General features: G+C 40.1%; 1 protein-coding gene across 4 annotated transcripts in view; it reads left to right on the forward strand.

The window, feature by feature from the left end:
- Positions 1–10,128, forward strand: part of LOC118236199 (capping protein inhibiting regulator of actin dynamics-like) — a 57,605-nt gene extending 47,477 nt beyond the window's left edge. For 2 of the 4 annotated variants that reach the window (XM_035434352.1, XM_035434351.1), the window contains exons 5-12: positions 500–688; positions 1,504–1,569; positions 3,507–3,665; positions 4,225–4,336; positions 4,618–6,180; positions 7,434–7,561; positions 7,875–7,962; positions 9,283–10,128. In XM_035434352.1, coding sequence (XP_035290243.1) covers positions 500–688; positions 1,504–1,569; positions 3,507–3,665; positions 4,225–4,336; positions 4,618–6,180; positions 7,434–7,561; positions 7,875–7,962; positions 9,283–9,452 — 2,475 coding nt within the window. In that variant the 3' untranslated portion in view covers positions 9,453–10,128. The remainder of the gene's footprint in view (positions 1–499; positions 689–1,503; positions 1,570–3,506; positions 3,666–4,224; positions 4,337–4,617; positions 6,181–7,433; positions 7,562–7,874; positions 7,963–9,282) is intronic. The other 2 variants (XM_035434353.1, XM_035434354.1) reach the window with 2 other exon arrangements.
- The last annotated feature ends 3,323 nt before the right edge of the window (positions 10,129–13,451 follow it).

Below are 13,451 nucleotides of genomic sequence, written 5' to 3' on the forward strand. Positions count from 1 at the left end.
TCTATAATTGACAAGCAGTAGTCTCCACTGTGATTGAGCACAGCATAGAATTATAGAATTAGAAACTCTCTCGTAAGCCCAACAGACATAGAGATAGTGCTTCCCAGACCTTGCCTGCTGCAGTGTACTGACCCCCGAGGGTTTTAGTAGTGGATGTACTGAAGGTGATGTAAGCTTAGAGACACTGACTGTCTTCCTGTGCAGCATAACCACACTAAAGTCATAAAGCATGTACAGTTGCATCTCCCATTTTTAAAGGGAAAAGAGCAGGAATGTGATTACATTTGCTCAAGGGAGGATTTTATTTCAACTGGTGTGTAGAAGGATCGTCTTAAGAGGCTGAATTTTTTCACTGATAATGTGCAAATAAATCGGCAAACTAGACTGATGAATCCCAGTTCAATCAGCTTGCATTTCAATGACAAATATAGGAATATGCAAGTGGAGAAGGACTTCGCTGACAGATGATGCTGGTTTCTGTACCTGTGGCTGTGTGGAGGATGACTTTGCTGAGAGTTTACGTGGGTTTCTGCAACTGAAGCAGGCCATCTGTGTGGGGCCCCACCCAGCCGTCATCTGCCCAAAGAAAGGGGATGACACAGGGGCCTTGTCAGAGGATGATGGCCTGCCTCACAGTCCTCCAGAGATCTACACCCTCCACACAGTGCTAGCAGGGTCATCCCACAGGGTGAGTCACGTTCCTCATGACAGCATCATCAATACACTTCTTGCTTTTCCTGTGGGTCACACCTAGAGTAGTGAGGTTGAATGTTCGGCCCACAATATAGTCACAATGGGCGTTCCACACATAAACATAAAACAGAATTGGCATCGGGGCTTACTTTAACAGGTAATTTAACAAAGAAATATACCAAATTAAGGAAAGAGACCCTAGAAAATGTTTTCTTACCTGACTAGACAGCTAAACCTAGTTTGGACGATGAGATTGTTACATATAGCTAACATGCTGGCAGTGTGCATGTTTTCTGGTGGCTAAGTCACCAGGAAAATAGTTTGAACAACAATCTACAGTGCAGTATCCCCAAATTTTGCACCCCAAAACAATATACATGCTGAGGGAAGTGGCTAATTTTTTTAAATCGTATTAAAGAAAACAACCATTATCTTCTGACAAGTTTGCCATTTATTTGATTTGTAATTTGATTGTACTGTAGCATTTATGACATCATGCATGAAAAATAAACTGTTAAAATATGTTTTCTGAAAAATCGCCAAAACAGGTTTGACCTCACTATCTAGGGCACAAAAGTAATTGTAATTGCTTAAATTGGGATTTGAACCCAGGACCTTCTGTACACCCAGCACTAGCAAATAATTTAACAAATTCTGTAGCTGCATCTCGGCCCTATATTGCAAATTCAGGTTTTCTTTACTTTAGTTCTACCATGCAGTCATTTGTTGGTATAGTTGTTTTTCTCTTCTGCAATGATGGGGTCCCTCACCTGTCTTTGCTCTTGCGTTTTACCTGTCCCCTTCTGCCAGTCCTCAAACCCTATCCAAAGAACCAGTTCATTGAGTCTTGAGGGATCGGACACTGACAATGACCAGGTAACTATGTCTACACCTGTCTAAACTAAACTCGATCACCACTTAAAATGCATCAATGTAAATTATACAAGGTGTAATGATTGCAGATTGAATTACATGTGCTTTTCTTGAAAATTAAAGGACTATGCATTACTCATATTTTAGAAAGAATTTTATTTCCTCCATTTATTTTCATTTTTTATTTTAGCTAAGCAGATAAAAAGGTCACAGATGACAACATTTTATTTTGAAGGTTGCACTTTCCTTTTGTGGTTTACAAACTGTTATAATATGGTTAAAAGATTAATCAAAAATGTAAATTTGAGTAAAGAGCTTTTGGGACAAATGCTTTCGTTCTTTGATTAGTGCTCCATGCTTTGTTGGAAAAAGTAGCCATGACTTCAAAATACAGCTGCAGTGTTGACTAATGATAGTGTATCACGGCAGAGTTATATGAAAAATGCTTTACACTGATTCCTGTTACCCATTAATGATTTCAAAGAACTATTGACCCTGGTTAAATTGTGTATGCTCATACATATATATGTATATGCTACATGTTGTTTCCTTATAACAATTGATCCGTAGAAAACTGGAAATAGAATTAATTTTAAGCACACTATTCATCATAAAGCAGAACTGAGATTAGGAAAATCAGTCGATTTGTGTCTGTTGTAATTCTGTGGCTAAAACAATGAGGACATGCATCGCCTGGCATTACCTTTGAACAATTTTGTGAAAGTCTGTCTTCATGCCATTGTGAAATTCGGCTTTCCTTTCAGCTGCAACACTTCTTCATTAAACCCTCAGCAACTTTTTAATCTATTTTGGATACAATTGCGTACAAGGGGCATGCAATTTTGTGTAATGTACCATGAGCACATACTCGCTCTGGAGTAAAACTGTTAAATATTCTAACAGTAAGCAGTGTGTTCTGCAGAACATACTAAACATTTGCATTTGTTATTTTATTAAGTGCTGTAGGCACAGCACAAGATTTTTTGCTTTAAACCTCTAAAGTCTTAAAAACCTTTTTTTTCCCTTGGACTTAAAAGCTTTTTCACATCTATGATTGAGAGTGTGATGCAGCAGGGCATTAACATTTTGTTTTTTTTGAGGTTCCGCTGGCCAGCTCTTAGCTGCCCCATGGGGATACATCATGTCTCATCTGCTGCCTCCTAGAAATAAATAAACTGCTCAACAGACGGAACGTTCCCACCACCAGTCAAAACTATTTTCCTTTCGTGACATATTTATCAATAGCTCTTACTCTGTGCGGTGGCCCGCTCACTATATATACACAGAGGCTTGCTGAAACACAGGCGTGCACACACACTACGACCCCAGCTGAGGGGAAATTGCTAATGGTGATCGCAACTAAAATGGGCTTCGTTTGTTAGCAGTGCTCCCCTATGTTTCGCATGGAATCAAAATGGCAGCCACCACTTTTGTTTTATTTAAGCTGCAAAAAATAATTTCCATCTTCTAGGATGGCTCAGGGTGTCCAATCTCTACGAGATCTCTCTTGTGATGTGTAGGATATTGAACAATGTTGCATGCAGGGTTTGTAATTTAGTTGATGCTGTTCTACAAATGCATTCCTTTGGCCTTGTGGCCTTGGAACATATTTGTCATTCTCAATGACACATAACACACAAGTCTATCATTAATTCATAACAATGGTATGGCTTAACTGAACAAAGTCAGTTTTGAGAAATGCCAGAATTACAATTTCTGAAATGTAGGCTTGTATTTTAAATACATTTTGCTAAACCAATAATTTGTCATTTATTTTGATACATTTATTCATTGGCGCAGATTGTAATTTGTAATTTTATCATTTTCATGTATTTTTCATAATGTGTTGCAAGGAATCAAATTGCATTGCAATGGTAAAATGTGGAAACAGAAGTTGTTTTTCTCTAGAGCATATCTCTCTCTTGCTCTCTCTCTCGTAGTTGTACTGTGACGCCTCTTCCAGGCCAGCCACCCCTCTCATGTCCCTCCCAGTGGACTTCAGCCAGCCCGCCAGTCCAGCTGGTTGTTTAGATAGTTCAGCTGCCCACCACCGTATTGCCATCAAGCACAAGGCCTTCGCTAAACGGAAGCCTGCCAGGGTAAGGAGAACGCTCAGTTCGCCTGCATGCACGTTATAATTTTTATTAAGCCATTCCCTTTTTTCAACCCCGTTTGGAATGCCCATGCGATCATGCATATCCCATTTGTGTGAGATGATGAAAGCTGACTGTTTGTAAATTTTATGCACAATCCTGTTCATGTGATTTGCATAAGGAAACAGCCATGAACAAATACAGATAAGAAAAAAATGATGAATGCCGAAAAATTCTTACATCCAGTTTACGATCAAATGTGATCATACACATTTCATGAATGTGGCCCAACATGCCTATTTTCCATTATTTATAAGATTTTGAGTGTCTGTGTAGTACTTATGAAAGAGTTATATGCATTTATGAAAAAACATTCAAAAAAATATGTTACCCATATTTTATATGGATAAGCGATAGTAAAGTAAATGGATTTTTCCATAAAGCTACATGAAGGAATCGTTTACAGAATATGAGTAGTAACAAAACAGAATTGACATTGGTGAGCACTGTAGTATTCACACACCATGTGAGCACCTTTGAATGGCTGAAAATGTTTCTCTTCCAGAGGAAGATGTCAGATGGCAGTAAATCAATGGTTTTGGGTGAAGCGCTGGGGCTAAATGAAGAACTGAGCGTAGGCAGCACAGAGCCAGATGCAGAAGAACAGGGATGCAAAGGTGCCAATTGTCTGCAGAATCTCTGTGATCTCTCACCGAATTATCCTTTGGAAGATATAGTTTGGAAAAATTGCATTATATTTTTTTTATTTGGCGGGCACTTTTGTCCAAGGTGACTTGGAATCCTTTCCCGTTCAGTTACCCATTTTGAGTGCAGAGCTGTTTTTTTGCCATCAGCAGTTGAAGTGCCTGGCTCAAAGGCACAACAGGACTTCAGGCAGGAGGTGATAGGTAAATCTGTTTTGCCTCTTAGGAGAGGTAACATGCTTTTTCTGTTACAGCTGTGCCGGTGGAGCAGATGCATACAGGTGAAGACAGTTTTGAGGATCAGGGAGAAAGGACAGAAGCCCAGCATCTCTCAAGGTTCCAGCAGACAGGAGAGGATCCTGGAATTGTGGTCCAGCTCTTTCTGAGAGAGGGGGAACAGAGTGCTGTACAGGATCTCTCTGATATGGGATCCCAGCACATGGGTATGTCTCATTCCATCACCAAGTGCAAACTGGACACAGAGGAAATCCTCCCAGCTTTGGTCCAGGAGTTCCAGCAGCCCCTTCAGACATGGGGTGAGGTGAACGATGGGGAACCTGGTCCATTGCCTCTGGAGATGCCCAGTTCTATGGAGTGTACCCCCACCCTCCTGCCTGCCTCAGAGCCTGAGGGCGAGGTCCCAGAGACACAGCAGGGGTGCAGATTGGAGGTCAGTTTAGGTGAGGGTCAAGCTACCCCAGACGTTCCCCATGTTGAGGAACTCTCGTCACCTGGCCGTGAAGGAGTCAGCCCAGAACAAAATGAAGAGGGGCGTGAGAAATTGGGAAGGTGTGATGGGGAAAAGGAATTTGCCAGCCACACTGGAGATCAAACTCACTGTTTGCCTGAGGAGGGGAAAGAGGAGAAGGAGGAAGGAGAACAGCAGTGTTTGTCTGAGAAGGAGGAGGAGGAGGAAGGGGAAGAGCAGTGTTTGTCTCAGAGGGAGGAGGAGCTTGAGGATGACTGCATGAAAGCAGAGGTGGAGGTGGCCACACACGTCTATTGGCAGGATTCCCCAAGGCAGGAGAAGGAGAAGGAGGCTGTCCAGGACTCTGCAGATGAAGCAGGCTTGCTGTCCAACACCTATTCCAAGTGTGGTAGCAATACAAGCTTGGAATGCACCATGGAGTTCTCTTGGTCTGTCCAAGCCGTGGAAGGGGGCAAATGTACTCCTGAGCCACCAATCATGAGCTCACTCAACTCAGACTCTGTCCTGCCATGCCTAGAAGAAACCAGTTCAACCACAGCAAACATTTCTTTGAGGGTTGACTCAGAACCCAGCACAGAGAAACATGATCTCTCACAAGCCTCAGATGATCTTAGGAAACCACAAGCCTGTCCAGGGAGCAAAGCACACTTCACTATCGCCCCTGCCTGGCAGAGATTACTACCGACAGGCAGCTCCAAAGAGCTGTTTTTCACTGCCCTTGTGGAACCTGAGGCATTCGAGGATTCGCCACATGGTGCAAGAGACCCTCACCACAAGATGATGGACCAGAATGAGGGACTCTTGCACCCTCAGGAGGCAGATGCCCTGTCTTGGCCTGATAAGGCCCAAAGTGCAGCACTCCTCTCTACACCTCGAGGCCACTCACCTGAAGAGGTGGCTAGTGCAGAGAATCCGTTTGGGGTCAAGCTAAGGGGGACCTCAGCTTTGCTCCGCTACAGCGCTTCTGGCTCATCGGTGGTCCTGGAAAACGCTACACCAAAAGAACCGTTCAACCCACCACAATTACCCGTATTTCAGCTTCGCAACACCAAATCCTCCCCTCTCAATAAGGTGGACGACACCACTGCCAAAGTCAAAAAGACACCAGGTATAAGCTTGTATATTCTACAGTAGATTGTGGCTTGTCTATTGCAATGCAGTTAAGTCGGTCTACAGTAAACTTTATTGCTTAGTGTTTTTAAGCATATATAAGCATAAGTTTTCTGAAGCATATTATTATGCTTGCTAATGCTCTCCAGATGTGGGAAAATCCTTGTGTATATATTTCGGCAACTATAGATCCACTGACCTCATTCCTCAGCAGATGCTCACAGTTAACCCCTTTCACAGACCTGCATGAGTCCAGCAGTGTGCATGACATGGAAATATTTTTGTTTCTGTAAACTAGACATTAATTTGTGAAACCTAAATAAGGACAGAGAAAGGCATATTTGCCAACTGTAATTTGTTTGTGCTGTTGTTTTCTGAACATATTTCTGTCATCTGTATTTTATGTAATCCCATTTTGGAATGCCATTCATATTTATAGGCTGTTTCTGCAGTGCCCTCCACCAAATCACAGACTTGCATGCATTTCCTCCAAAACACATTCAGCTGGCCACTGCCTCTTTGCAATCTGGAAGTGCTGCCCAGACATTGCCGTACTTTCAGGCTGTTTTTCAAAAACTTTTCATCTGGCTCATGAGATTTTGTAAATCCTCATTTTGAAACTCATTTTAATTGGGGCGAGTTTAATCTGGCTGTTCTAAAGATAGGACTGGATGACTCTGATCCAGATCAAAAGTAATGAAGGTTATGAAATCTGAAACTCTAGTCTTTTCAAAATGCACATTGAGCAAAGTAATTATTAATGCACAGCAATTAATTTCTCTCTACACTTCAGTATTTATAAAAAATATATAAAGCTAATTTGATAGCAGTTAATGTAGCCATTTATTGCAGTATCCACTCAACAGCCATGCTGCAAAATTTTGGGAGGTTTCAGAGGACATCACATTAAAAGCCTGCTTTCACTGCTTGGATATTGGGGAGTTGTTTTGTTAAATTCTTTTGTTAAATCCTATCTGAATGCATACCTTTGCTGCCAACTGGTGGGAGAGTGAGATCTCCAGAACCCCATAAAAGCCTGAGCTACAACACACTCACTATTACTGATTTGTTCAAGGAAAAAAGACTCTGCAGAGAAAAACACTGTGATGGTTTCAAAGCAGTGTGTCACTGAGAACATCGTTGTTTCTATATACCTCTTTGTCATTCTCCGACAAGTCATGACCTCTTCCTCTGACCGGGCCACTGAATGATACAGAAAGCCTTGTCTTTCCCTCACCTGTGTTCTTCCAGAGCTGGGGCTTGATGCACCTGAAAGAAAGGTGGCTTCAGCAAGCTGGATCTTTGCCGCCAGGCAGAAGCAGAAAGTCTTCAAAAACAGCTTGCAGGAAGAGACGCCTACGAGACAATCCCCTTTAGAGGTGAGCTTTGCTGGATGACAGATCAAGACTGGGAAATGAATTTAATATTTGCAGATGCTGTGCTATATCAGGGTGGCTTTTCATTCTCAGAACTACTCCATATTGTGAAGTAAGGTGGTGAAAATCTCAGAGGCTGTTTCTGCTTGTTTCACCCTTTCAGGTCTTAATGAAGAAGTGATCTTATCTGTGCAAGTCCATGAATATTTTAGCTCACACTGCAATGAGCACAAGAGTGCATATTAAGAAAGAATATTTTTCCCGTACATAATTGTGTGGTTGGTGTCAGTCTTCATATTTTTATTTCAATGTGCAGATTGAACCAAAGAGGAAAATATTGTTGCCAATATCGCTAAATCAGACCAACGCAGAACAGCCAGAGCCTTCAAGTTCACCATTAACAGGTACTTACTTCTTTGTGATTTTACTCATTTAATGATTGGAAATCATTTTTGCTATACTACATATTTAAATGCATGGCCATAATTTCTACTGTTATGATTTCAAATTGCAGTGCATTTTGATCTTTTTGCCGTCAATGTGCAGTTGTGTACCACTTATTTCAACCCTTCATCATTGGGTAATTTTCATCAAGATGGTCTCTGCAGATGTGTTTATCATTTAGTTGGGCTTCATTTTGAGGAAGCTGATGCAAGAAGAGCACAGGTTTCTTCTGACCACACAACCCCCTGAATGCCACCAGCAGCCATTCTGCTATTTCTCTTTAGCTGGTTACACTCAGAAGTCGCTGCTTAGAATCAATGTATGGCAAGTCTCGAGGCATTGAAGTGTACAGCAGAGCGGACTGGGGCTGCTTTGGGTTCACAATACACAAATTAAGTGGACCTCGAAAAGGAAAGGGGTGGTCTGAGTTCAGTTTGTTTCAGGGGAGCCTGAGATCTTTTGGTGTGTTCAGATATGCACAAAAATGCTAAGTCATCAATCTCAGTCCACTTGAGAGGCTGAAATGAACCAAGTGTGAAAATACCCATAGTTACAGTGTGATGGACAGCTGTAAGTAATGAAATATTGCCCCTTTGTGGACAAAGTGGTACATTGCATTACAAAGTTACCATACAATAATGGAGGGAACATTGATATTGTCTGATGTGGTCACTCAATTCTGAGTGTGGCAAACATATCAGGGCCAAATAAGTTTTTGAAGTACTTAAACTCTTCAGATGGCAATACATTTTTAAAAATTCTTCCAGATCTGCGCAAATTTCTCAGAATTTTCAAGAAAACATGTTATTGTAAAGCCATATGAACTAAATGTTTTTGTAATACTCATGTAAATGGATGCTTCCTCTCATTAATCTGCAGACTTTTTACTGGAGTCTAACAGGTTTAACATTTTTTAAATATGGTATTTTTTCATCAGTCAATTAAACAGTGCATTTCACATTGTTTCAGTGCACACAGTAAATCTTGCTTGTCTAAAGCCTCAAATGTCGCCCACAAGTTAGTAAATCCCCACAATTTTGCAAAACTGCTTGCATTTCCATACTAAAATGACCATGCTTTTATGAGATCATTCCATCCCAAAACAATGTAGTCCAAACTCATTGTTTTCAACTTTCCAACACCATAAGCCAGCTTGATTTTCAACGGTCACTGGTCTTATTGCCACCATACCGACGCACTTTGATACAGTCCATTTAATACATATCATCGACCCAAAACGGTGAGCTTTTTTTTAAAGCTTTTCCCTTGCACTGTTCCAGCAATATCCTGCTCCCGAGAGATCTCCAGACCTGCAACTGTGGAAGAGGGGAAGAGTGCCCTGTCTCACTCCCACCCCCCCTCTCCTCTGGGCCAGGAGGAGCCTCCCTGGCTGGCACAGGCCAAGAAGAAGGCCAAAGCTTGGAGCGAGATGCCCCAGACAGTGCAGTAATCAAAGAGTTCCTGAAGATCCAGAACATTCCCCCATCCCCAAAAAGACACAAGTACATTTGCGTTTGAACAGTTTGAACAAAAAAATTGTTTTCTTATCAAGACGTTTACAGCTTTTCTACTTTGGCTTTTATTACGGTTTATGAGGGTTTCAGGGTGGTCAGCATGTCTGTGCTTGTATGCATGTACATGTATATGTATACAGCCTTTAGATTTATTTTGGGGATAAAACTGATTGAAAGACCTATTTTATGCATTCTATGGCTTGTGTTGGCCCTTGTAATTTGTAAGTGAAGAGACTGAGGTGGTATATAACATGTGAAGCTTAAAATAATGAAATCAATATTGTACACTGTGAAAGGTCTTTGGGTTGTTTCCTCCAAATAGAAACATGTCTGAATAAAAAGATTCCATGGTCCCAAGTGGTTAAAATGGAAGGTAAGAATTTTAGCGTTGTGTCAAACTTCCCTCACTCTGGGTTGTATGTCGCTAATATATAGAAACTGCACTAGAAGAAAATGAACAAATATTCAGCGCAAATTCAGTATAATTAAATCTACCATGGCCTCCACCTCCCTTCTGTCATAAGTAGTAGGATTAGTAATGTTGTGCCTTTGGTGACAAAATTGATTTTTTTCCCCTGTCTTTTATTAATAAAGATCGTGTTGTTTAAAACACCTGTGATCTCTATTTTAATTTTTGTGGAGTATTACAATTTCATTTGTTATTAGTTTCTCCGGTATTAAGTGCTAAAACAGTGAGAGAGGAGGGGTGGTGTGTGGGTGAGTGAGTGAGATAAATGTGAGTTGTGAGTGAGTTAACAAAAATATGTTAAACTGGTGTCCTATAGCTTTATTCCTATATATTACATTATATTAATTTAGCAAACACTTCTTGACTCAAGGGACTTACAATGTAGGAGAGGTCAAGTGCATTCACCTGATGAATATAAGCAACAGTGCCAGACCTGGCTAACAACATTTCCAGACAAGTGTGTATAGATACAACATCACTAAAGCAATAGTGCAAGTTAACTATGCTATGGGATGGCAGTGTAGTATAATGGGTAAAGAGATGGTCTTTTCCCAGGTAGGACACTGCCATTGTACCCTTGAGCAGGGTACTTAACCTACATTGCTTCAGTATATATCCAGCTGTATAAATGCCTGTAATGTAACATAATGTAACCAATAACCAAAATACGAGTTCTCGAACCATAAATATTACACCCATAATAAGCCCTAACAGAAACAAATAACCCCAATAATTCCACATCCTGAATACATGTACAAGGTGGGAGGGACTTCCAGGGGGTGGTGATTGGAGGGCCTCCAAGACAGAGTATGAAGAGGTCTTCAGTTTTCACTGGAAAACTATATATGAAACCTGTGGCCCAATAACAACCATTTGAGGGTATTGGGTCAACGTGTGATTGACTGAATAACCTCTTGACCTACCATATATGAACCATATTGTGTTTATCATTCAAATCTGTTCATGAGTGACTGAATTCTAAATTGCAGCGAATGGAACAGCATGGTGTAGTCATCAAAATACCAACATGTAATTCATAGTCACTGCCTCTAGAGGGAACTAAAGAACCTATAAATGCACAAAGAGAAAGGGCTAAAGAAAATGGGAGAACTACCAGTATACATTAGGAAATTTAATCTGAGTTTATTTTTCACATTTTATGTGGGTTGTGAGTATAACCCAGTCAGTTTTAAAAAGTCTCCAGGTCCAGTTTTTCAAAAGGTTTTCTTTGTAAATGTGGTGGACACTGAACTGAGGAAGGCCTTCCACTTGGTTTTTCTTTCAGAGGAAAAATGTGTTATTAATTCTGGAGAGAAAATATGGCATTTTAGAAGATGTATGTCCTGTTCCAAATGTGCTTTATTCAAGCACCTTAAGTGTAGGATACTACTATATTAAAACAATTTATTATCATTTGTTGTAATGTGTGTTTATGTATTTTTGTATGCTCGTGCATAAAAAATACCCTAAAGGTGCAGTTCACCAAAAAAATGAAATTAAGGTATATTTCCACTTACCCAGAGTTCTGTCTACAGTTTCGCTGAGAATCAGATGATTGGCAGAGGGAAAGCATAAGCATACCCCTCTCGCCCACCTTTCTCCTTCCATTGCCAACAATCAGTCAAATTACTTTAAATACTTTTGGACACATTGGGTACCATTGCTTTGGAATACAGCTTGTTTAATTTGTCTGAGCTAAGACAGCCAATATTGTTTCTTACAACTTGGCCTAATGTTGATATCAGTACTTTTAATGACAGGCCTAAATTTTGAATTTTGAAGTTTGAATTAATGACTTGTATACAGTGCTTTTGTATGTGTGAGTAACTTGGCATTTTTTGTACATTGAAAACGTTTTTCTTCAGATGTATACTCAGGTCTGATTTCGAATAATAAATGTGGCATGTGAAATTGCTGGATGTGTTTTACATGTCGACGGGGGTGTGGTATTTGACTAAAACCTCAATCAGTGGACCTCAATCAATGGATTAGTAAACTAGATAGCAAATCGTTATATAGTTTTTCTACAATCTTCCAGACCTGCTACAGTCAGAGACGGCAAGGAAACAGCGTGGGGAGAGAGAGAGAGGAGAGGGAGAGGGAGGGTGATGGGCAGTGGGAAAATGAGCTAATTTCATCGCAATTCTTCCACAAGCATACAGTATGCAATCTATATTTTACACCTCTAAAGACCAATATAATTTGGTTACCAAGTGTCCTTTTGGAGTCTCCAAATGCCTTTTTGGAAACCTGCTTAGACATAGCTCAGAAAAAACAATGCAGAATACACCAAAATTTTAACCAGGATTTGTCAAACATTGTATTTTTAAGCTGACCAGCCACAGCCACAAGCATCTATATCTACTCAAAAAAATAGTTTAGGTGAGAAAACAATGTCCATTGTGTTTGAGTTATTGTTACTGTTTCAGCAGTATTTACAGTCATTTTGATTCTTGTAAAACAAACTCCCAAGGGTTACGTTTCAGAAGTAACCAGAATTATGACTTTCGTCACAAAGGTTCAAGAATAGTCCATCCATCCATCTATTATCTATTCCCGCTTATCCTGGGCAGGGTCGCAACGGGTTCAAGAGTAGTAACTATTTTATTTTGGGTATGTCATTTTCAGGATTAAAAGGGGAGCGCTACAGAAGGGGTTAACAAGGAACATATATCAGGCAGTGTTTTCTGCTCTGCATTTGGTTTGGTTTCATTTTCTTAACCAGGCTGGTCATGTCAGGAATAATTACAGAAAGCTATTATATGTGGATAAACTGGGATTAGTTGATGCACTCAGGCATAAACTTTTTGTATTGTATTATGTTCAGAATCATTCGGTCTTGCAATAAGCTGTTAAAACTTTTATCTGCAGTATTTTGCTTGAACAGGGCTTGCTGACATGAATGAATCTTTTCAATTTGGAATGATAGTTTCTATTATAGGTTTGAAATTAGTTCCTGTAGCCTAACGGAGAGGACGATAGATTCTTTTACTTTTGTGTTTGGGAACTTGTTCAAATTAGTAAATAGATACATAATGTGTATTGTTTTGCTAAACATTTTGTATTTTGGGTAAACATTCAGAAACATAAATCTCCAATCCCCATGTCACAAAATGCATTTAAAAAGTACAGTATACTACTAAGGAGTCTGTGAGCTCTGGAGAAAATATTTTGTCTAGCTTTGACACTGTATTCGGTTACAAAAACTGGCCATAACAAATAGCCTACATTTTATGGGGGTGTGGGGGATATAAATTGAGGCACTGTGTTACGTCTTGTTTTCAAAATTACTCTTCAAAACAGAACCCCAGAGAAGTTAATCCCAATCATTGTAACACGTTTACTTCTTGAACACCGGGTGTATAACCCTTATAATTCATTTTTTTTGTCAAAGTACGTAGATATTCGATACCGATATTTTGCAATATTGTTTTGTAAAAGCCGTTTTAATAATGGATGTCGATAT

Source organism: Anguilla anguilla, chromosome 9 (genome assembly GCF_013347855.1).
Source record: "Anguilla anguilla isolate fAngAng1 chromosome 9, fAngAng1.pri, whole genome shotgun sequence".
Lineage (NCBI taxonomy): Eukaryota > Metazoa > Chordata > Actinopteri > Anguilliformes > Anguillidae > Anguilla > Anguilla anguilla.